Below are 23956 nucleotides of genomic sequence, written 5' to 3'. Positions count from 1 at the left end.
GGTCTGGGGCCTGAGGCCTAGACGATGGCGACATCGATGAACACGGCCAGGAGGATGGCCAGGAGGATGCTGGTGCGGAGACTACCAGCGCCACTGCTCTGGCCGGAGCCCTTCGTCGAGTCTGGCATGGCAGTGCTGGGGTCGGTTGTGTCTGGGACGGCGGTGCCAGCGCCCGTGGTGATAGTCACGCTGTGAGTGACCGTCACGTTCTTCGTGAGAATGACGGTGTAGTCACTCATGGTAACTGTGGTGGGAAAGGGCTTGGGGACAATGATGGTGGTCGTAAGGCCCAGGCAGCTGGAAGAGCAGTCCGCATTAGTAGTGGTGTCTGAGCCGGTGGTGGCAGCTTGAACCGAGAAGGCATTGTCACCGGACATGGTGTCCATAGAGGATATGCCCATAGCCATGAAGGAGGAAGTGGTGTCCACAGAGGAAGTGGTATCCACAGAGGTTGTGGTGTCCTCAGAGCATGCAATGTTGGTAGAGGCAGAAACCAGCGTGGCTGGAGACGAGATGGTTGTCACCAGAGGCAGAGTCTCGTTCTCTGTGACAGTGACCATGCCCACAGGCGCGCTGTTGTCGAGGACTGCAGAGCCAGACTGAACAGTAGGAATGTAATCCAGAGTCAGGGTCGTGACAGGGCTGACAGCGTTGCCAGTAGCAATCTCCTCAGTGTAGACTGCAGGGCTGCTGAAAGGGACGAAGCTGGTGATGTTGCCACCCACGAATCGCCAAGTGAGGCTACGCTTGACAAGAGAATCATGACGGGTGGTGGTGGTAACTGCAGGAGGAGAGGGTGGGACTGAGGTGAGAAGGTATGTCGCATCAGTGGGCACCACAATCTCTTCTAAAGTAGTCGTGCGAATGTAGGTCTCTGTTGCGTCGATCTCTGTGGGAGGTGCCAGCCAGGATGTTGTGTAAATGGACTCAGTAGAGTACGAGATGATGGCAACATAGCTGATTGTCTCAGTGGGAGAGAGGTAACCTTTCGTGGTAACGATGGTGGTATAAAGAGTGGACAGAACTGTGACAACCTCTGCAGACGAGCATTAGTATCACAATGCTGGTCCCTCTCTGGGTCCAAGAAGCTGGAAATTTAGTTACCACTGCGAGTGATGGGTTTGTAGACGAAAGTCTCGACTGTGGTGTCTGACCGAGTAGGTCAGCTGGGCAGTCCAATCGATCAAGATGTGCGGCGAATGTATATGCCAGGTAGACGAGTAAGTACTTACAAACCATGGTGACAGAAGTCCAAGAGGTGGTGATCGCGCTGGACGTGGTGTCACCAGTAGTAGTCGAGGCGTTCTTGACAGCAGGGACATTGTAGGTCTGAGTGAAAACCAGAGAGTGGTCTAGTACAGCGAGTTAGGCAGGTAGATCAACATGAGGATATCTTGAAGACTTGGTGTACTCACTACCAGTGGAATTGGGCAAGATGGCATCGACAGCACCAACCAAACCAGCAGCGGTGGTACCAGTGGACACGGCAGCTATCCGACAATGTCAGCACATATTACTTTGAGATCCTGTACACCAGTAGAGTTCTACTTACATCCCTCACCAGAGGTGGTCTGGCTGGTAACACCCTTGCTGGCCATGTTGGCAGCAGCCTGGCTAAAGATGCCAGAGACAGCCAGCATGAGGCTGACAAGGAAGTGGATGAGCATCATGATGATGCAGTTCGAATTGATCTTGTAATGAGTTCAATGCGTAGCGGCTTTTGAATGATCAACGCTTCTTCACAGTGATTGATTGGATGGACTGCAAGCGTGTTTCAAAGAGATGGGTGGGCTGGGAAGAATCGTCAACTGAGGAAGGGTGGAGGAGAGGTGGAGGGGGGAGGTGATGTTGGCACAGGTCGCGAAAAGTCGCGTCAAGTAATGGCCCCTCGAAATCACCACATGCAAGCCCAACAGAGAGGCACTAACGATTGGCGAGACCCTCAGGTTAGAGACCTTAGTGGCCAACCACACAGGAACTGGAATATGGGATGAAAACTCTTGCTGCTGTGATCTTGGGCCATCCCGTTGTATGCATGCATGCTGCTATCACCCTAATCTCCGCCCACAGTACTGACTGCACCGTCATCAAAGGACCGCATCCCCTGAGGTCTCACAAGATTCTGTCCCATTAATTACCTCCTCTCTAGGTGTCATATCTTCAGCAGATTGCCTAGTCCAGTTGTCCAATTGACCAGAGTTTCTTGGACCTGCAGTCCATGACCACGGAGGAAGAGCACCCCTTCCTCTGATCTAGGCCTTTTGTTGCGACGGGTGCCTCTTATTGCCCTTGCGTCCATCAGGACTGCCTCTGTCAGACACGATTTCTCATCCATTATCCTGCTTCTACAAAGACTTCTGTTTGCAGGGCCCCTTGTTCTAATAGTATCCATGGACGATCAAATATGTGGTGTGTGCCACTGCTGGATATCTCCATGCTGCTAGTATATGAGAACAGCCAAGCACACCTTGCCTTGCAACGCTGAGTGACTTGTCCACACGATACCACCCTCCTCCGCTTGGAGTTGCACCACTTATTGTTAGGAACAGATAATGGTTGTGATGCAGGCAGTGCAGTCTAGGTCTTCAAGTGACTTTCGACACAATATTTTCCCCCAGGTTGTAGCACAAAGAATTTTGGTATCCCCCCCCTTCCTCTCGCCCTCTGCTCTTTTGTGTATTTGCTTGATCAGGGAAATCAACTTTGAACAGAAGCTGTGTGTCAAGACATTGAACTTGGACATTTGGAAGAAAAATGCGAAAACTTGTACAGCTTGAAACAAAGCAGAAAGCAGGACAACTTGTACCTGCGAAGCTTGCCATTAAGCATACAAAGACAGGTTGATACTGTGAGCCATCCAAATTATTCAGCTAGGTATTTGTTTCATGAGAAAGGAGGGGAGGTTGAAAAGGGGAATACACAGTGCGTGTCATTGACTTCTGAGTGGCAAGCTTGATGGCATCCCAGGTGAACGCCAAAGATAAGGCCAAGGACTCGCCTCTGGAAAAACTTCCATGCAACATGGAAAAACAGGCTTGGGATGGTCAAAATATGTTTGGGAATTATGCATACATAGGGCTGGTTGGTATAGGTGACAGCATGTTGTCATAGGCAGTATTATTGTTGAGTTTTTATGATCCGAAGTTTGAAAAAGACCTGCAACAGAGGCCCCCAGCGTATGAGGAACTAAGACTAGGGGTGCTGAGGTGGGACCAGGATGGCCCTTTCCCGCTTCAGCCGCGTTCAGAACCCACTTGCACGGCTCGATCCGTTGAGCGTGTGGGCAGTAGGGCAGGTACTGTTACTCAGCCATGTAGGTGACAAAGCACGAAATACTATGTAGAGGGACACTACAAACACGTACAAGTAGATCTAGCCAAGATTAAGCTCTGTGTTGAGACCGCATCACAACCTTGACTCTCCACCACAAGGCAAACCACTTCGTCATCCACCTTGTTTGCCAAAGCCAGAGCGTCCACAAGGGTCTATGATGCACGATTCTTGGGTGAGGATTCAGGCCTGCAAGAAGTCCTGAATTTCTTAGCAATGCCTCTTGCGGGATTACTCCGTAGTGCGGAGTTTCCCCGGATCGAGCCTAGCAGCCTTCCATTGCCAGATTACCGGATGGGACAATAAGAAGATGGGAGGTGGTGCTAGAGTAGTAACAGCAACCATAAAGTCCATGGCGGCATAGTAGCTGGATGTCTAACCTGGGGGCCAGACCATCCGATGTGCCGTAGTACGAGAACTGGAAATGGGGGTGTCGTCACTGTTTTCCCTCTCCAGCCTGTCCTCTGCTGCTCATTTGTACCTTGGCCTGGATGACCGGGACGGCCGCCAGATCCAAAAAAAAACAACAAAAAACGAGCGACCTGGTGAGGCATTTCACTAGATCTTGGATCCGATGCAGCTAATCGAGTCTCTACTCGAAGCAGGCCCCAGACTGAGAGCAGGGACTAGGGTTCCTCTCGACTATATCTGCACAGTAACGCCCTGTTGCGACCTTGCTGCTGCTGCTTGCCAAGAGCCAAGAGAGACCCCAGGGACAGGACAGCCTAAGCGTCAACCTTTCCTTTCTTCCTCTGTCAAATGTATTGTCTTTTCGTTTTTTTCCTGCCATAGTATAGTACAGTGTAGAGCAGTACATCACTGGTGTGCCGACAATGTCTACATGAGTCGTGGGCACACCGTACGCAGCAACTTCAAGCCTGAATTGACTGGGCAGGGGCCCCCCCTCGGCCGTCTCTCCAACCCCCCAAGAGTGTCCCCACCTGGGCTCGCTATTTCCCGGACACTCCTGTCGCCAATACGGCCTGTGCAGCCAGATTCCCATCCAAACTTGGGGATTCGGGTCACCACTCCTCATTCTAGGCTTTGTATCCGTTCTCAATTACACCAATACCCGTGCCGTCCGTCCATCGAATTCAGAATTCTCGCCGTTTAGGTCACAATCAATCAATTCCATCCATCAACCATCTCGTTGAATCCCATTGCATCCCGACTTGCAGGACGAATCAACCCCGTCCCGGCGACGACTCTTTTCAGCTTCTGCCCATCCTATACGGATTTGCTCTTTTCGCTCTGTTTGAGGTCTGTCTGGCCTGGTCTGGCCTGCTCTACCCCCTCTCAAGCGACTGCGCGCGCGTGTGTGGAGCGGTGTTACCTGCATCATCCATCCTTGTTTCGAATCCCTCCTGCCAACCACGACGACATCCCCATCCGTCCACGACCGGTCTCCCCTCGCAATCAGGACTCCCTTCTTGTCTTGTTTATCAACCTCGAGCCCCCTTTGCATATGACATAGTCCGGCATCTCGTAGGCTCCTTTTATTTCCGCCAATCCCGCCCGTCCACCTTCCGGGTCGTACCACCACCACTGCCCTTTCACACATTCCAGCCATGGCCGATACAGAGCAGACCGTGATGAGCGGTGGTCAAGGCGGCCAGGGCGGCCCGGCGGAGAACAAGGACGCTGTTGAGATGAAGAAGATGGACTCGCCACAGCCCTCAGTCCCCGCCAAGGACGACGCACCTGAAGCAAACGACGCCGAGGCGTCCTCCTCCAAGGGCAAGGAGGTCGCGCCGTCATCCAATCGCCAGGAGCGGACCGACTCGCTGTCAATAGGTGCTGCCGACTCACCAGTACCCATCACGCCTGTCAATCCTGCCGACGGGCCCGCATGCAACATCACCCTGCTCTTGCCCACCGGAGCGAGGCATCCGTACAAGATCGATGACAGATATCTGACGAAGCGCAACGTCGACGTGCCCGAGATGACAGAGAGTGGCAAGAAAGACCCGTTCAGCATCAGCGTGTACAAGCTCAAGGAGCTGATATTGCGGGAGTGGCGCGAGGAATGGGACGGCAAGCCAGCCAGCCCGAGCAGTATACGACTGATTCACTTTGGGAAACTGCTCGACGATAAGGAACCGCTGAAAAGTGAGTTGTTCATCCTCTCGCAACTTTGTTCACATTATGACTATGTCCAGAGGCATGAAGAAGAGGCTAACAGTCTACTCTTTGACAACAGAGTACCGCTTCAGCGCTGAAGCTCCCAACGTTGTCCACATGTCTGTCAAACCGGCTGAGATGCTGGAGGAGGACGAGGCCGGCAAAGGTAAAAGCAGCAGCGGAGGAGGCAGGAACAGCGAGGGCGGATCAGGATGCTGCGTTATATTATAAAAACATCAGCACTCAGGCTTTTTGGCGCCTGTTCCGAGACACGTCTGATATCCGGCATCCCTCATCCTCCACCCACATACCACACTTCTCACCAAGACTCGAACGGGTGCGTGCAGCATGGAAAGCTTGAACAGTGCCGCGCTACTTACCTAGAAACCGGGAGTCTTGAGGGGCATCGACCACAGTACTCTGATCCGGCTTTCCTGGGAGCTGCACAGCTGAGAACTGTTAAACCTCATCGATATCGACGCACTTGACGATCCGAACGGCCCTCTTTCACTTATCTACATGCCTCGAATTGCATTTTGTTTGCCCCCCCTCCCTTGTTTTCTCTTCCTTTTTTGTCACTTGTTGGAGGCATCATTAAGGAAGAAGAGGCTGCTCTCCGTGGTGTTTAGGGCTCAATCTTTACTGCTTTGTAGTGGCTAGGAGGCAGGTATGGGTTTTATTGTTGGCGCAAATTATCGGTAATCTTGGGGGTTTTGCTGGGTCCATTGCTATCTCTTCCACTGTCGACAGCAGTACGCAGACGAGTGGAGCACACATGTCCATATTGTGGGTAGGAATTCAATCCTTGGAAGTTCATATACTCAGTTTATGGTCTTTGTGGTCATTCGTTATTTGCAGTGCCAACCAGAGAATGGTGCCCGCCACAAGGTGACTGTGGTGCGTTGCCACTTGGCCTCCACTCTCTGTGGTGTCTATGCTGATATTCATCTATGCACCGTAGTCGTAGTCGTACAGAGCCTCCTTGCCGTCAGCTATAGAGATGAACAGACTCGCTTTCTGAAATACCTCCCTTCGCGACCGTAGAGGCTCACTCTCCTTTTCTCCGACACACACCATCAGGATCGCACTCACAACTCGTGCCTCAGATCTTCAATTTTCTCTCCATCTCCTCGTGCACGCCAACAACACCCCTCTGGTCCTCACCGGAGAACACATCCTCCCAGTCGACGGTGGCCTCGCGCCCCTTGAGTATATCCTCGTGCACGCTCCCGGCGGCGCCCCCGCCCAGGGCCAGCGGCCGCCACTGGCCCTCCCGGGTGATCTTGAGCTCCATGCCGCGGCGGATGGGCTCCGCGATGCCAAACGTCCGCCGGAGGGACTCCATGCGCAGACTCTCCTGTGTGGTCTCCCACTGCTTGAGGCGCGTCTCAAGGGGGTGGGCGGAGCTGGGGGCCGTGGAGTTGTAGGTCTGGGCGAAGGGGTCTGGGCCCACGCCGGCGCGGAGGGTGTCGTGGAGGCCTGGGGCGGAAGGGGCGCCATGGGCGGAGGGGCGGATGTGGGAGTAGGTGGAGGCGTGCGCGTCGGCGGGGACGATGCGGAGAGACTGAGGTGGTCAGGTTAGCGTTTGGAGGAGGAGGAGGAGGAGGAGGAGGAGGAGGAGGAGGAGGGTAAGTAGGTTGGGTTGGATTGGAAGGGTGCGGCTTACCATCTTGGGCGGCTTGGGGTGGATGTCGTTTTGGGGAGGTGAGAAGTCTTGTTTGATTTGGTATCGACTCCTCCGTGGGTCTGTATTCGTACTTTAAACAAGAGCGAAAGGGGTTTGATGGAGAGAGTTTCTTTGGTCTGGGGGTCGTGGAAGGTCGGGAAGGTGGATGTCGTCTGTCTTGTCTTGTGTGGAAGCTTAGCAACAGGTCGAGCCGCAGGCTGCCAAGAGCTGCGTGGATGTAATGCTACCTGGGCGCGCTGGGCACGGACCAGGGCTTGCCTGCCTTTGATACATTACAGGTGGGGGGTGGTTGTGTCTTATCCCCGGTGTTATGACCGCCCACATACTAAGTCACGTAGTAGTACAGACACAGTAAATGAGTAACTTCCTCACGCCTAAATTGAGCAACTAACCACCAGAGTAGTCAACCAATCCAGTTTTGATTTTTATTGTAAATGGACATGGCTTTGAATCTTCAAAGCCCCCAGCTATCATGAAGCCTATTCCAGTGCGTCCGCCAATAGTACGCATCAGCAATGGCACGTTTTACCGGCACCACCCTTCGGCGCAGCTAGCACACCCCAACCCGCCTTTCTTCTCAGACCTTACCTTTGAGCTCCCGTCAGACACCAAGTCCAGAGACCGCTGGTGTGTGGTTGGCCCGTCCCTCTCAGGAAAGACGACCTTTCTTCAGGTCTTGAGGGGCCAGCACCTCTGCATCCCTCCTACAGCACGAACCTACCCTTACCTGGCTACAGACGACGTCCCCCACCGTCTCAAGGCCGCAAACAAGGCAATCCAATATGTGGGCTTCGACGCAGAGCGCTCTGGCGGCGGACTGGGCCCGGCAACATCTGCATACCTGTCCGCAAGATATGAGTCCCGGCGCGAGAGCACCGACTTCTCCCTCAGAGACTTCCTCCTCGGCAACACGCAGCTGAACCCCTTCCACCTTCCCGGCGAGGACGACGGCATCAGCGCGGGCCTCATGGACCGTGTCGTGACAGACCTGCGGCTGCGGCCCCTTCTCGACCTGCCAGTGGCGTTTCTCTCCAACGGACAGGGCCGGAGGGCTCGCATCGCGCGCGCATTGCTGACGAGCCCCGAGGTGCTTCTTCTGGATGAGCCCTTTATGGGCCTCGACCCGCCTACCGTGGCTTCGATCAGTCCGCTACTGAAGGGCATGGCTGAGAAGGCAGCGCCGAGGCTGGTGCTCAGCGCCAGGCCACAGGATCCCCTACCGGAGTGGGTCACGCATCTGGTGTATCTGCGGAATGATTGCCAGGTGGGAGCAATGGGAGAGAGGGAGGTCGTTATGGAGGGGTTGAGGAAGTACCTGACGGGTGTCAGGAAGGGCGCGCTGGCGGAAGATGAGGCGATGCCCGTGAGAGCATTCAGAGAGATGGGGAGGGTATTGACAGAGGGCGGGATCAGAGGGGCCGGCTTAGGCGAGGAAGGAGAGACATTTGCTGGCGCGACTGTGCCTAGGCCAGAGCACGAGCTGAGGCCCAAGTCGCTGGGAGAGCCTATGGTTGAGATGGAGGGTTGTCAGGTGCGATATGGCAACAAGGTCGCACTGGGCAACTGGACGGAAGAGAAGGGCGGACAGCCTGTCAAGGGACTGTCGTGGACAGTGAGGAGAGGAGAGCGGTGGGGTGTCTTCGGGCCCAACGGCTCTGGGAAGACGACCATCGTATCGCTTCTCTGCTCAGACCACCCTCAAACATACTCTCTACCGATCAAGCTATTTGGCCGCAGTCGACTGCCGGAGCCCGGTTCTGGACAGCTGCCGCTCACCTTCTGGGACATCCAGTCCCGGATAGGGCACTCCAGCCCAGAGGTACACCAGCACATGCCCCGAAGCCTGACCATCCGGCAGGTCATCGAGAATGCCTGGGCCGACACGTTCTTGCTGAAACCAAAATTGAGTGACGAGGCCCGCGCCAAGGTTGACGCGTGTCTGCACTGGTTCGAACCAGAGCTGAACCCCTCTCACAACAGGGAGGTGCCATCTGGTCTGTCTTGGGCGAGCAGCTACATCTTTGGCGAGCTTTCCTTCAGCGCACAGCGGGTTCTGCTCTTCATTCGGTCTATGATCAAGAACCCGGACGTCGTCGTTCTAGACGAGGCCTTCAGCGGCATGGACGAGGCCGTCAGGGACAAGTGCATGCTTTTCCTCGCTGAGGGCGAGGCTAAAACATATGCAACGAGCACGGGAGAGGTCACCAGCGGCGGAGGCTCCAACACCACGACGGAAACTGTGGTTGTTGATAGCGAGCAGGCCAGGGCTGGCAACGTCAAGGTGACTGGTTTATCAGACCAGCAGGCCCTGATTTGCATCAGCCATATCAAAGAGGAAGTGCCTGACGCCGTGCGAGAGTGGTTGTGTCTGCCTGAGGCGAACTCTGAGATGCCTGCACGATTCGGTCGCCTTGATGGTCCGTTGAGGACGGACTCTAGAAGGTGGCACGAGATTTGGGCTATCTGATGGAGCAGACCATTGTCGTGGAGCAGAACTACATATTCAATACCAATCATTGCCTCATGGCTCGAGGCATTGCCAATTTCATTTTATCTTGGGTTCGTATCCGTCCGAGCTTTCAAGTTTTCCCAAAGGGATGCCGTTCTGGCTTCTACACTTGCACCAAAGTGACTTCTACCAATGTAACGAGTGCTTGCATGAGGGATATTGATATCAATCCAGAAGAAAGAGAAGGAAAGTAGGAAAAACCCGAGAATTACTCAGTCAGCGCCGGTCTTCAGCTGCAGCTACGAGCCCCGACTGTCCGCGATCAGCCACAAACAGCTCGTTCCGCGCGAGCCGTGCAAGTGGGCTTACTGCGTGTCAGGGTGAGACAATGGATTTGGACTTGCTTCTGGGCAACGGACCATGGCAACTCGGCTCGATGATGTAAAGATGGCGTCTGGGCTCTCAACGGCTCCTGGTCAATTGGTCTTCTTTAGGACCCTGTGAACTCTCGAATGTTCCATGTTCAAGTCCGCTCGAGGATAAATGCCGTCTTGATGAGGTTTCCGTGCTCCAGCTGGTTTCTTCAAATTGAGAAAAACACAGGTGGGAGGCAGACTCGACTGCGGCGGGGCAAGTCGTGTCTGAGATTACGCCATAGGTCAGGGCCTAGGTCGTAGTTATTTTTGATTCGTTTCTATTGCGTTGAGCGGCCGGGACCCTCGGATGCGAGGAACATTAATTGACTCTAGTTTTCATTATTTTCTTTTTCCATTCTTCTTTTTCTTTCGGGGTTATGAGGCGCGCGACAAGCCTCCTTCACTGCCACTGTATTATACATAGTATGGATCCCGCCCCACCTGTAGAGCCCGCCTCCAAAGTCCACCAACAAGGGCAACATCGTTCAAAGATGGCCATGCAGCTATTAGCGTGATGAGGCTTTACGAATTGACAGAAACTCGCTTGGGGTCCAGCCTTCTTGAAGCAGTACTGTGTGGTAAGACTCGGAAGGCTCCTAGGCCAGGAGCTATTCTGTTGTCAGCCCAAGGCTAGTCCGAGAAGTTCTTGAGAAGACTTGTCGTCGGCCCTTGAGTTGCAACACAATTACATAGTTACATATCCATCGTTCATTCACAGATCTCCCAAGACAACGAAAACGAAGGGCCGTGCTGTAGGCTCGTGGCTTCAATCCACGACGACGTACCCGACGCGTCGTTGAAGGGTCCCAGAGCCACTAAATTCCCCAGGTCTTTGTTTAGTTTCCTCCAGCCTCCCATTTTCCAATACAATGTGGATGAGGCGCCTAGGGTCCCCATATTATAAGGTCGTCGGCCGGGGGAAGTCCCACTGCAGAAATGACGGTGATTGGCTGTTGATGGGTGAGGCGTGCCAGGATGGGATTGAAGTGGGCTGGGGTGCGTCATGCCAGCCACCCAAAAATGCTTATCTTATCGGCGCGTTGCTGTGGATACCTCGTTCTAACCGCCCAAACACCAGAACATCCTCTCTCTCGAAGGCCCCCTTCACTACGGCCTGGCCCAAGGCGCAAAGCACGTCTTGGGAGTAATGTATCCACACTCCAGCCTATACTTTGACGTGCATTCTCCCATGTGCCGTCCGCCGTTGCTGTTGTCGACCCTGTGCCTGGTTCTGTTTCTTTGATCCTGTTCCTGATTTCGATCTGGGAAGGTCTGTTCAACAGCACTAAGCCAGCCCTTTCTTTCCCTCCAGGCTACTCTGGGAGGCCAATTGAGAGTTTCATTCCCAACCTCTCGATTATTCACCAGGGACACCCCTCTTCCCATCAAGCAGCACACACCAAGCAAAGCTACATTCGTTCATCTTTCTCTCATTCATCCATCCACCTCTACCTGCTTGCGTTTGTGAATATCCAACCAGGTCGAGGTCCAGCGCTCGTCACCTGGGAAACCTTCATTTTTCACCCGTCAAACATTCCAGAGTCACCCAGTACTTACTTTACTTTAACCCCCAGCTGGTCAATATGGATCGTCCCACCACCCCGTCGCGGCCTCCAGACTATGGTCACTCGTACTACGGCGACGACGACCAAGAAGATCTGGGCCTCGGTCAGGGCAATACCGCAGCCGCTGTCAGGTTGCTAACGTCCATGGATGAGGATATGTCACCAACTCGACCGTATGTATCGCAACAGCTTCTTCGTCCAGCCCCTCTTTCTTTACCAGCAGCGGGGATCAAGCGCTCCCCCAAGGCAAGCAGTCGTACTACGGAGCATCTCGCCGCCCCCCCCCACAAGGTGCAGCAGGAGGAGGTCATGGGTCAGGGTATCGCTTCCAGTCCACCCAAGAAGACTACAGGTCCCACTGTCAAATTTGTGCTTGAGGACCACGCCATGGAGTCATTACCGCGGCGTAGGCCAGTTGCTACTGCTGCTGCTGCTGAGCGCGGCACAAGGAGCAAGAAGCCCGCGAGGGCCTCAACAGTCAAGCTGCAGAAGAAGACCAAGCCCGACCACGTCTGGCAAGAAGAGATCCTATCGACACTGCCCGTCATTCCAGAGGGCATCTCCCCCCGCAGAGAATCGCTGAGGAAGTCCAACAGCGAGCCTCGTGCTCTTCCGGTGTCTTTACCAGCAGCCTATAGCAGAAGCTCACACACAAACGTTTCTAGTAGCCATCAAGCGCGAGGCTCATACCAGCCTTCGGTCTTTTCCACACACTCCCATCACGCCTCGATCGTTGACCCCCCCAGCATGCCGCCGCCTGACTCCACCTACGTGCCATTTCGACGCAACGACGACGACGGCAGTCACGGGTCTTATAGCCCCACTCGGTCTACCTACGATAGGATGTCTCCAGTCTCCCCGACATACGAGCCGGCTGATCTCAATGGCAGTCCCCGGCCCGGAAGCCCCTCATCTAGATATGGGGGCAGCCCCAGGCGTCCTCTGCCTCCCAAGCCTCTGTTCTCTGATTCAGCTCGAGGCTCTTTCGCCGACGATGCAACGGTCTCCATCCCGCTCGGTACTGAAGTTGACCAGGACTTCTTCAGCAGCGGCCCTGAGTCCCCTGACTTGGGCGACAAGAGGAGGCGCGAGTCTTACTTGTCTCAGTCCCAGGAGACACTGAACGAGGATGAGCTCGAGACCCCATTCAATGAGAAGTTTGCGCACTACGGCCCAGCCCCGGCGGGTAGACAGGAGCGCAGGGGAGCGCGGGCTCCGCAGATGAGCCGGAAGGAAGTTCAGCTCATCAACGGCGAGCTTGTACTGGAGTGCAAGATCCCCACCATTCTGTACAGCTTCTTGCCAAGACGAGACGAGATCGAGTTCACCCATATGCGGTATACGGCCGTCACCTGCGACCCCGACGATTTCGTCGACAAGGGATACAAGCTCCGCCAGAACATCGGAAGGACTACACGCGAGACCGAGCTGTTCATCTGTGTCACCATGTACAACGAGGACGAGATCGGCTTTACAAGAACGATGCACGCGGTCATGAAGAACATCGCCCACTTCTGCAGCCGCACCAAGTCGAGGACCTGGGGCGAGAACGGCTGGCAGAAGATCGTCGTCTCAATTATCTCCGACGGTCGAGAAAATATCCACCCGCGAACGCTCGACGCCCTGTCCGCCATGGGCGTCTACCAGCATGGTATCGCCAAGAACTACGTCAACCAGAGGGCCGTCCAGGCCCATGTGTACGAGTACACCACCCAGGTCTCACTCGACTCCGACCTGAAGTTCAAGGGAGCCGAGAAGGGTATTGTCCCCTGTCAGATGATCTTCTGCCTCAAAGAGAAGAACGCAAAGAAGCTCAACTCGCATCGCTGGTGCTTCAATGCCTTCGGCAAGGCCTTGAACCCGAACGTGTGTATCCTTCTTGATGTTGGCACTAAGCCTGGCAGCAACTCGCTGTATCACCTCTGGAAGGCCTTTGACACCGATTCCAACGTTGCTGGAGCCTGCGGCGAGATCAGAGCGATGAAAGGAAAATGGGGCTCTAGTCTCCTGAACCCCCTTGTGGCCTCACAAAACTTCGAATACAAGATGTCGAACATCTTGGACAAGCCCCTGGAGAGTGTATTCGGATACATTACCGTATTGCCGGGCGCTCTCAGTGCGTATCGGTACCATGCCCTACTCAACGATGAGACTGGCCACGGCCCTCTCAGCCAGTACTTCAAGGGTGAAGTTCTACACGGACAGCATGCCGACGTCTTTACTGCGAACATGTATCTGGCTGAGGATCGAATCCTCTGCTGGGAACTCGTGGCTAAACGCGGCGAGAGCTGGGTTCTCAAGTATGTGAAGAACTGCACTGGCGAAACCGATGTGCCTGGTAAGTCTGAACTTTGCTCTCTAGCGGGACCGAATCTCGCAGACTTGATACTAATGGGGATGTGACAGATACTGTACCCGAGTTCGTCTCGCAGCGCCGCAGATGGTTGAACGGTGCATTTTTCGCAGCAGTGTACTCGCTTGTTCATTTCAAGCAGCTTTTGGCAACAGACCACACCGTTGCGCGCAAGGCATTACTCCTCATCGAGTCTTTCTACCAGTTCATCCAGCTCCTCTTCACATACTTCTCGCTCGCCAACTTCTTCCTGACCTTCTACTTCGTGGCCGGCGGCATTGCTGATCCGACGGTGGACCCGTTTCCACACAACTTCGGCAAATACATCTTCTACCTCCTCAAATACACCCTGGTGTTGCTCATCTGCACTCAGTTCATCCTGTCGCTAGGAAATCGACCGCAGGGTGCCAGAAAGCTGTATCTAGGATCTATGGTCACCTACGCCATCATCATGGTTTACACGATGTTCGCAAGCATCTACATCGTCGTCTACGAGATACGAAAGAGCAACGGCATTGATTTCGACAACTCCATCATGACCAACATGATCCTATCGGTGCTCTCGACATTCGGCCTCTACTTTTTCATGTCGTTCCTGTACTTTGAGCCATGGCACATGTTCACCTCTCTTCTACAGTATTTTATTATGCTGCCCTCGTACATTTGCACACTTCAAGTCTATGCATTCTGCAATACGCACGATGTCACATGGGGGACGAAGGGAGACAATGTTATGAAGACCGATCTGGGAGGTGCCGTCGGAAAGGGCTCTACCGTCGAGCTTGAGATGCCCTCCGAGCAGCTCGACATTGACTCCGGGTACGACGAGGCTCTGCGTAACCTCCGTGATCGTGTCGAAGTCCCCAGCTCGCCTGTTTCCGAGAACCAGCTACAAGAGGACTACTACAAGTCCGTGAGGACATGGATGGTGAGCACCTGGATGATTGCGAACGGCATCCTGGCCATGTCGGTTAGCGAGATCTATGGCACCGGAGAGGTCGGTAACAACATCTACCTCGCTTTCATCCTGTGGAGTGTCGCTGTCTTGGCAGCTTTTCGTGCCCTCGGCTCAGGCATCTTTGCCATCATCAACATGATCAATATAATCGTCGAGGGCCGTGTTCGTCTCAGCTTGAAGATACCAAAGTGGTTGGGCGGTGTCGGCAGTCGGATCTCTGACACCCTCAGCAGCGTTGGAAGTAGCGTCAGGCGGTAGATGACAAGGAAGAGGTTGAGATATGTTTTTGTATCTTTGTTCCTCGGTGCCTGTTTCAGGGACATGTTTTCTTTTTCTTCGAAGCATTTTTTATGATACCGGAAGTGCGCCGACGAGAACGGCGTGCTCTTTGCACATTGGGACTTGGGGATCACGGTTGTTTCGGATTGGGTTGAAGGCGTGATGGATATTACGACTGCCAGGTTATACGATGCTGGGCTCTGGTAAACAACATGGAGACAAAACGGCGAGTACTTAACGCTTTGGGAAACACCAGGAAACAAACGACTCGAGGCTCATGAATAGTGATGGATGATATGGGTGTCAGGGGGGTTTCTCACAGTCTAGCAGTAGATCATGTAAACTAAATGGCATCAATCGTTTACACTCAATTTCGGACCCGCCCAAGTAAAGCAGCTTTTGATGATCATAATGTGATGCCTCACGTTGCGGCCACAAGCTGTTCTGGTGCCCCGTGCACATGCTCTGGTTCCAAGACGTGGCGGCAGAGGCTCTCACTTCTTGTCGTCCTAGGTTTTTCTTATCTACATGGCAATCTGTCTTTCTTCAACGAGAGATTACTTTAGTATTGAAAAAAGAAGCGATCCATTTCTTCGCGCTATTTACAAAAAGTCAAGAAAAGCTGACCCGTCATTTTTTTTGAAACGCCATAAATGCGGACCGATATTTTGTGGGAATCGTGCTTTCCTTTTTTGCCCTTGGGTTTGTTTTCTCTTTTTTTACCTATTTTGTTGGGTTGCCCCAAACCAATACCCTTCGCGCCAAATGAATGAGCCGGCAGTGTGATACAAGCACAAACGCTTAGCAATTTATAAGCTTTTCACTCCTCATCGTCATCTTCCTCAGCAACCTATTACAAGGGCAGTCAGCATTTTGGTTCGGTATGTAATGAGCTGCAGCAGGGGAATATGCTAGAGTGCGTAGATGGGTGTACTTACATCAGCATGGAAGTTTGTACCGTCGGTCGTCGCCTTGATGTAACCCGTCCTGATACAGAAATCTCCAAACCTCTCGCCCTCTTCTCTCTCCAGGGCATACTGCTTCAGAAGAGGCTTCATGATGCTCAGGATCTCCTCCTCCTTGATGCTGGACCGGTACAACTTGTTCAGCCGCTGGCCGTGGTATCCACCGCCGAGGTACATGTTGTACGCGCCGTAGGCTTTGCCGACGAAGGCCACTTCAGCCAGCCAGGGACGTGCGCAACCGTTGGGGCAGCCTGTCATGCGCATGACGATGGAGTCCTGTCGCAGGCCGTTCTCCTCGAGGCAGTCCTCCAATTTGGAGATCAGCACGGGAAGATAGCGCTCCGACTCGGCCATGGCGAGACCGCAGGTTGGGAAGGCAACGCAGGCAGAGGAGCTAAGGCGCAGACCGGAGAACTTGATGTTGTCGAGCTTGTACTTCTTCAGGAGGGCCTTCATGTCGTCAAGGTCCTCATCAGCAACATTGCTCAGGATGACGTGCTGGTTGCCTGTCAGGCGGAACTCTCCCTTGTGCACCTTGGCGATCTCGCGCATGCCCGTCTTCATCTGGAAAGTGGGGGTATCCTCGATACGGCCGTTCTCGATGAAGAGGGTGAAGTGGTTCATGCCGAGCTCGTCGCGCTGCCAGCCGAAAGTGTCGACATTGGACTCGAACTTGAACGGCTTGGGCTTGTCAAAGGTCTTACCCCACAGATCCTCGACCTTGGACTTGAAGACATCCACGCCCATGTCGTCGATCGTATACTTAAGTCGTGCGTGCTTACGGTTCTTGCGGTCTCCGTGGTCTCGTTGGACCAGCATGACCTTCTCGCAAGCAATGTGCACCTCCTCGCGGCTTACAAAGCCCAGCATGCGGCCAGTCTGTGGATAGGTCTTCTTGTTGTTGTGCGTCGCACCCATACCACCGCCGGCCATCAAGTTAAAGCCGACAAGGTGGCCATCATCGCCCTTGATGGCGATCAGACCAATGTCGTGGGCATAGACGTCGGTATCGTTGTGAGGAGGAACGGCGATGGTGATCTTGAACTTTCGGGGCAGGTAAGTAGGGCCATACAGAGGCTCAAAGTCTTGCACGGCGTCGCCAGCAATCTGAGTCTTCTTGTTGTCGTCATCTGTCAGCCAGATCTCGTGGTAGGCGGTGGTCGATGGCAGGAGGTGATCGCTGATCCGCTTCGAGCACTCGTGCACCTCGCCGTGGAACTTGGACTGGGTAGGCAGGGAGCTGCACATGACGTTTCGGTTCACATCACCGCAAGCGGCGATAGTCGTCATGAGAGCTCGGTTGATAGCCTGCATGGCAGGCTTGAGCTTGCCCTTAACGACACCGTGGAACTGGAAAGTCTGCCGTGTCGTCAACTTCATGGTCTCATTTCCGAGCTGGTTGCTGATGTCGTCCATCTGAATCCATTGCTTTGGCGTGGAGACACCACTTGGCAGTCGACACCGAATCATGAAAGAATATGCTGGCTCTAGGCCTTGGGCCTTTCTTTCGTCCCGGAGATCTCTGTCATCCTGCATGTAGGTACCGTGGAACTTGGTCAGCTGCTGATCTGCGGCCGAGATTGCTCCGGTGGTGGGGTCATTGAGTCCCTCGACAATCGTGCCGCGGAGATAATTGGACGCGATCTTGATGTCCTCGTTGGTCAATGGCGGGGGCTCCTCAGGGAGGCCCTCGACGTTTGCCACGCCAAGAGCTTGCCAGATCTTCGGCTCCCACTCAGTATATCCGGTCTGGTAGCCATCAGGGTCCTGATCATCACCAAGTCCGATCTCTGCCAGGCGCTTGCCACCAAAGTCCGCCAACTTCCTGTCGAGGTCCTTGCCAGGCTTGTTGTAGTAGATCTTATCCTCCTTCCTCGGCCAGTAGTGGCTGTCACCGAGAGCAAAGACTGAGTAGTTGGTGGTGGCCAGGTCGAGCTCAGTGCTGTCCTTGATGGCGTTCCAGAGCGCATGCCCGTTCTGTGGGAACTCTCCTTGGCCAGCAGTAGAAGTGATGAAGACGACGTTTTCCTCGGTCGAGAGATCCTCAACTGGGTAGTCTTCCATTGCCAAGACAGTCGTCTTCAGACCTCTCGCCTTGCCCCGGTTGCCCAGACGCTTTGCAAGTGACTGCGCATTGCCGCCATCCGACGCGAACAAAATCATGAGAGGTGCACCTTGCAGGCCTTCCAGTAGTTGAGCATACGCATCCTTGGCTTTCCGCTTCTGCTGCTTGCGAATTTCGGTACCGTAGTCCTCGGACAAGACCGGAGCGTACTTGGGCTCCTTTGCCATGAGCTGGGTCATGTGGTTGTCCCTGTCCAGGAACTCCTTCAGCTCCTTCTTGATCCTCTCTGAGTCCAAAGCGAAGGCCGGCTCGCCCTTCTTTTCGTTACTTGGGTTCCAGCGGTATAGGGGCCAGTAGCCGATATCAACTGCCTGCTTGGTCTCCTGGAGAACTGTCAGAGGTGAGTCGTGCTCACCGTTGTACGGCAGGTATGCCAGAACGACCGACGGGCCGTCGAACTTGTCAGCCTCGTCCATGGCCTGCAACACCTGTGTGTACGAGCTGTACACAGCTACGGACGCGACGTAGGCATTGCCAAAGTTCATCGCATAAAGACCAATATCCTTCTTCCTCCTGGCAGCATCAGCTGCTGCCCGCTCAGAATATGGAGTCGAGTCAATGATGAGCATGTTGACATTCTCGCCAGAGGCCAGAACGTGGTGCACACCAGAATTGCCGAGATCGTATGCCCACGCATCCGAGCCCACCAGCCATAAAGACTCCTTGCAGAAGAAAGCCTTGTTGGTGAGGATCTTTCGGGAAGTAGAGGAGTTGTCCGTCTCGAGTGTAGAGATGACGTCTTCCGCGACCTGTTCGATCTTGGCTGGGTTCTCAGCGTGCGAGGCCCATTGCGCAAGCGCTCGCTTAGGAGTCTCCGTCAGGAATGTACCCGAAGCAGCAGTCTCCTTCACATCGGCAACAAATTTTCGCCTCCTCTCCTTGCGCGCCAGCAGAGAGCCGAAACCGTACTCGGGGCTTGCAGAAATGGTAGTGGAGACGCCAGCATTGTCAGACTGGAGTGAGTTGGCGAGGAACACTCTTGATCCAAAGAGTTGATCCAGAATCTTGGTGTAGGCAGTCTCAAGCTTGGGAACCTCAAGCCCGTACTCGGAAGCCTCTTCCGGGCCTTGTCGGGAGCCAACCTCCAGATTTTGAATAGGCTTGTCCGAAATCAAGTTCTGGTAGATACCACGCAGAGCCTGCGTGGCCGTCTCATGGGTAAGATACCCAAGCTGGTACCCCACAATGGTCTCTACGCCTCCCATTCCGCTCTTGAGGGAGGTTAGGACATCAATCAGTAGGGGTCCCCACTTAGTCGTCTTTTTCGAGACCTGCTCCAAGACGGCAACTTTCTTTACTGTTCTTGGCAGAATATCAATCAGCTTGACACCCAGCCATGGCCTGTACAGCCGTGGGGTGAGAATGGCGCAGCTGGTGAAGCTCTCGGTAGGAGGTGCCCGGTCGATTGCATCGCCAAACAGGCCCGCATCGGATCCGAAAATGAAGAGGCAGGTCTCAGCTGTCGCAGAGCCCGAGTACTCGAAGACGTGATATTCCCGCCCTGAGAGCTTCTTGATCTGGGCCCAGATCAGGTTCACGTAGTTGTAGATATGCTCGGAAGTGACCGTTGCAGGCTGGGCCTCGATCGTCGTCGCCGAAGACTCGCTGGGAGGGCTGCTTGTCACGCTTTGCTGGCTCGACTTCTCGGACGCCTGCGAGGAGATCTTGCCGTCGGTGCCCTCGGGCGCGCTCAGGCCATTCAGCTTGGGTGACTTGGGCGACGTCACCTCGGGGCCCAGGTCGATCAGGTTCTCAGCCAAGGCCACCCGCCCACCGTCGGCATAAATACCAGACTCTGGGATGTTGGAGTTCTGCAGGCGCCGCACTAGATCCATGTTCAGCACCTCGCGCAGGGTACTCGGCACCTCGTACTCGATGGGCTTGTCATCCTTGCAAGCAGAAGAGCTGAAGAAATGTATGACACCCTTTCCTGACCGGACCGCCAAAGCATGGGCAGTCAGGGCCATATCCTGGGCCTCCTGGATAGACTCGGACTGCAGGAACGACCATCCTGAGTTCCTGATCGAGGTTATGGCGGAGTAGTCTGGGAACTGATCAGGGTGGAGGGCGACGTGGATAACAACAGGATAGTTGGCCAGCTTGTAGAGGTGGCCGACCGATGGGAGTAATATCCTGGAAGAGGTCGTGACGGAGACCAGAAGGCCGTTTCGAGCAGGCTCGAAGACAGAAAGCAATGGGTCGGCGTTGTGCCTCACGGAGACGAGCTATCATATAGGTCAGACCACAAAGCCCAGGCCGAACCATTGATGTGTGTATAAATACATATACGACGGGGGGATATTTAGACCATGGCGCACCTCTGGGACAGACTCAACATTCTTCGCGACCAGACTTCGCTCCTTTCTACCATGGTATCTCTTGAGATGGCTCGAGAATTCGGAGTCAGCAGCCAGAGAAGGCTGTACGCTGACAATCACATCGCTGGCTTGGTATGCGATCCGGGCAACTGTGGCAGCGCATTGTCAGCAATCCTCTCTATAGCCTACTTTCTTTTCTTCTTCTTTGTTCGGTGTGTGTGTATATATCATGGAACGTAGGACAGGGCAGAAACGACGAGGCGTGGATGGTGCCCAAGCAGACAAAGTGCAGCAACGTACCAGCCTCAGCAGGCGTCCGGATGCCAGGGAAGGGAGAGGATGCCATGTGGTCTGGAAGATTATCTAGTACGGAGGCCTTCGGCCGGAGGGAGGTTGAGGTGTCAAAGGCCTTGAAGAGGAAGGACATCGTGAGAAGAGCTCTAGTTGGGCCACATCTGGGCCCAAGCCAGGGATATATCTATCGTCCAAGCCAAGGATTGACTTGCCAGGGCGCTCGCTGCCTCAGTCCGATCCGGAGGTGGATATTCTCTGCCGTCAACACTTTTTAGTTGATTACAGCATTAGATGTGCTCAGTAATTCCTTTCAATGGGTGCTTAGACGCGCGAAGTGTGCCCCGCCATGCTGGGCCAGGGGTCTGCTGCAGGTGGGATGGGATGGAGTTGGCTCGGCTTCTGGCATAATTTTTTTTCACGCGTCAAGACTAGCTGGGCAGCAGCAGTTGCTCATGGCCAGGAGCGATGGCGTGATTGCTCTTAGCGTCCCTGCCGTGAAATGGTTGGTGGTCTTGGGGCAAAGATTGGGGCGAGAATCCCGCTTCTGTTTTCATGATTCAACACCCAGTGATCTGGGGAGAGCATACCATATACCGGCTGACCAATGGCGTATATTGCATTAACACGGAAAAACGGGTCACCCTCACCCGAGAAGCTGCAGAAGCTGCAGCACAACTGCCACCCGCCCGCCTGGCACGCCTGGCAGCATGGCAGGGTCCCATTTCTGGTGACAAATGGAGCCCGAGAGCCGCCTCAGCGGTTCCTCGGCCTTTAAAGTTAGCCGCTAAACCGTCGCTTATGAAGAGCCGCAGCCGCTTTGTGCAGGGGCTTGCCCGACAACCTTTCTTTTCTCTCTCATACATCACATCATCCGCCCTTCCGATTTCATGGTATTGTCTCTTCGACATTCGATGTTGCCTTGAGACCTGCATGATGTGCTTGCCGCTGGTCATATCTGGATGGAGTCTCTCTTTATGGATGACTTCCAAGTAATAGTATTGTGTAACTAATTGGGTGACTGGCTGAATGACTGACTTGTTCTTGGACCAACCCTGCCAAGACCATAGCCAAGGTGTATTCCAAGACGAATTAAATGACACTGTCCCAGATTACCTCCCCCCCCCCCTTTTTTTTTTTTTTTTTTGAGGCTGAGGCGCATATCCTCGGTGTATGAGTGCCTGATGCCCGTATATAGACCCAGTGAAGTTGATCATGGTCATGATGGCTTTTGTCAGGATAGATTAGTCCCTCGTGCCTGCAGTGATTTCTATGAAAAAGGCCAGCAAACATTACACTTGCGCCAGCAGCAGGGTACTAACTCTGATTTACCAGTTGCCAGGACTCGTCACTATGCACAAGAATCTCAACGAGGCTGAGGTTGCATGTAGCTGCGCATGCATATGACAGACCAAGCGTCCAGATCAGAGGAGCCTTGGAACGACAGTGAGGCTTCAGGGAGGGTCCTTTTGTGGGCAAGGAGGGGCACAAGTATCAAAGATAACGAAAGGGTGGCGAGGAATATTTACTCTCCTAGCCCGTCAATGACAACAAGGAAAGGAGAGAGAAGAGAGAAAAATGGGAAAAAGAATGTCTTTGATACTCTTCTCTTTGAATACTACAGGAACAAGACTGGAGCTCAAGGCCAGGGGCCACAAGAGAACTCGTGCAGCTGTCTGAAGCCTTCTTTTTGTTTCTTCCTAACTACTTACTTGGCCTTCAAATTCGCCCTACATGTATTTCTCTACAAGTGTTGAAGTGAATGCTCATTTGCCTGTTTGTAGAGAGCTTCAAAGTTGTGCAACCTTTTTTTTTTTTTTTTTTGCTGCATGTTAATGGTGTAGAACCTACACAAGAGATCAGGCACATGTTCATTTCAATGCAATGCAATAGCGAACTTGGCCTATGAGCCAGCATCAATTTTAGTCTGCCTGAAAACCCCATGCCATTGAATGTTCTTGGCATTATTACTGTCGTCCTCCCGCAAAGCCAACGCCCAGGTCTACCGTATGCTGCGTTAAAACCAAGTCGATGCTGTATTAAAACCAACTCCTGCTGCCCATAGCATACACTTTATATTACAACAAATGGCCTCCATATGTACACAAGCCTGCAATTAAAGCCTGCTAATACTCCTCATCCACAGCACTTGCGAGCGGCACCCTCGCACCCTCGTTACCCACCCATTCCTCATCGTCCTTTGTTCCGAGCCAGTAGTCCTGGCCCACAAATACCATCACCCGGCCCAGTCTGCCCTTCAAGCCCTCGCCCTCCGGTGAGTCAACTGCGAATAGATCGCCGATAGCCCCCTTCTCCCGGGCTGCACCAGCCACGTAGCGGCGGAGAGCCTGCCGCGTGAAAGACATAACCACTAGCATCAGGTACAACCTCACCAGCGTTAATACCACAATAAGAACCATGCTCGCCGCCGTGTCCGTCGCCTGCTCAACTGCGTCTCCTGCAGGGTTCCCCTCGCTGGCAATGAACCACTCGATCGCGAAAAAGGCCGTGTAGGCGGCGTTCAGGGCTGTATCCACGATATACAGCCAGGCTAGCAGAAGGACTTGGAAGGGAGTCTGTTTTCGGACGTGCGGGAGTAGAAAGGCGAGAGTGATGAGAACGGCTGTCGAGTAGATGTACATGGACAGCTGTACCGCGTCGAGGGCGAAACCCGTGAGGATGGCGAGAAGCCCGTACAGACCCGTGAGTTTGTTGATGAGGAGGGTGATGGTGATGATCTCGGTGCCTGTCTGTAGGGACATGAGTCCAAGGAAGGTCTGCAGGGTACTGGTGTTAGTTTCTTTGGCGGTCGTTTGACACCTGACGCCATGGGCTGGCTGGGCTGGCTGGGCCGGCTGGTGGTCGTGCGGGCGTGGGAGGACTTGCCTTGGGCTTGGGAAGCCGAAACCATGAGCCTCTTGATGTGGCCATGTTTTCTGGTAGTCCTGCAACCTTCTTGAACTGGAGGAACGCAAATGCAAAAGATTCGAGGTGGTGCAAGGTAGGTCGTTCTCTGGGTGAAGTATGATGGTCCGAAATCATGCAGGTTGGTTGAGGACTAAAACTGGTGACGGATCAGTCGGACGTCAGGGGACCTAG

At 54.0% G+C, this 23956-nt stretch overlaps 7 protein-coding genes across 7 annotated transcripts; 3 read left to right on the top strand and 4 right to left on the bottom strand.

The window, feature by feature from the left end:
* Positions 1-1096: 1096 nt before the first annotated feature.
* On the bottom strand, positions 1097-1670 carry M406DRAFT_328612 (uncharacterized protein; the record flags this gene model as incomplete). Its single annotated transcript, XM_040920346.1, has 4 exons — positions 1097-1149; positions 1233-1352; positions 1416-1490; positions 1553-1670. The coding sequence occupies 4 exons, from the start codon at positions 1668-1670 to the stop codon at positions 1097-1099; spliced, it is 366 nt and encodes a 121-aa protein (XP_040778502.1).
* Positions 1671-4988: 3318 nt separating this feature from the next.
* On the top strand, positions 4989-5682 carry M406DRAFT_252385 (uncharacterized protein; the record flags this gene model as incomplete). Its single annotated transcript, XM_040916841.1, has 2 exons — positions 4989-5439; positions 5531-5682. The coding sequence occupies 2 exons, from the start codon at positions 4989-4991 to the stop codon at positions 5680-5682; spliced, it is 603 nt and encodes a 200-aa protein (XP_040778501.1).
* Positions 5683-6553: 871 nt separating this feature from the next.
* M406DRAFT_328610 (proteasome maturation factor UMP1) lies at positions 6554-7120 on the bottom strand (the record flags this gene model as incomplete). Its single annotated transcript, XM_040920345.1, has 2 exons — positions 6554-7015; positions 7118-7120. The coding sequence occupies 2 exons, from the start codon at positions 7118-7120 to the stop codon at positions 6554-6556; spliced, it is 465 nt and encodes a 154-aa protein (XP_040778500.1).
* Positions 7121-7448: 328 nt separating this feature from the next.
* Positions 7449-9605, top strand: M406DRAFT_61405 (uncharacterized protein; the record flags this gene model as incomplete). Its single annotated transcript, XM_040924734.1, has 2 exons — positions 7449-7467; positions 7627-9605. 2 exons carry the CDS (start codon positions 7449-7451, stop codon positions 9603-9605), a joined length of 1998 nt encoding a protein of 665 aa, XP_040778499.1.
* Positions 9606-11645: 2040 nt separating this feature from the next.
* Positions 11646-15527, top strand: M406DRAFT_79995 (family 2 glycosyltransferase). The gene is made up of 3 exons (XM_040925997.1): positions 11646-11741; positions 12234-13906; positions 13975-15527. Exons 1-3 carry the CDS (start codon positions 11713-11715, stop codon positions 15135-15137), a joined length of 2865 nt encoding a protein of 954 aa, XP_040778498.1. The 5' UTR covers positions 11646-11712; the 3' UTR covers positions 15138-15527.
* Positions 15528-15702: 175 nt separating this feature from the next.
* On the bottom strand, positions 15703-20993 carry M406DRAFT_345495 (thiamine diphosphate-binding protein; the record flags this gene model as incomplete). Its single annotated transcript, XM_040922088.1, has 4 exons — positions 15703-16008; positions 16097-20473; positions 20567-20715; positions 20867-20993. 4 exons carry the CDS (start codon positions 20991-20993, stop codon positions 15979-15981), a joined length of 4683 nt encoding a protein of 1560 aa, XP_040778497.1. The 3' UTR covers positions 15703-15978.
* A 1729-nt stretch (positions 20994-22722) lies between these two features.
* M406DRAFT_355611 (DUF1753-domain-containing protein) lies at positions 22723-23848 on the bottom strand. Its single transcript, XM_040923210.1, has 2 exons — positions 23744-23848; positions 22723-23634 (listed from the first exon to the last, which is right to left on the bottom strand). Exons 1-2 carry the CDS (start codon positions 23786-23788, stop codon positions 22984-22986), a joined length of 696 nt encoding a protein of 231 aa, XP_040778496.1. The 5' UTR covers positions 23789-23848; the 3' UTR covers positions 22723-22983.
* Positions 23849-23956: the final 108 nt, after the last annotated feature.

Source organism: Cryphonectria parasitica (genome assembly GCF_011745365.1).
Source record: "Cryphonectria parasitica EP155 unplaced genomic scaffold M406scaffold_3, whole genome shotgun sequence".
Classification (NCBI taxonomy): domain Eukaryota; kingdom Fungi; phylum Ascomycota; class Sordariomycetes; order Diaporthales; family Cryphonectriaceae; genus Cryphonectria; species Cryphonectria parasitica.
The sequence above is the reverse complement of the archived record's forward strand: the minus strand, read 5'-3'. Positions and strand labels throughout refer to the sequence as shown.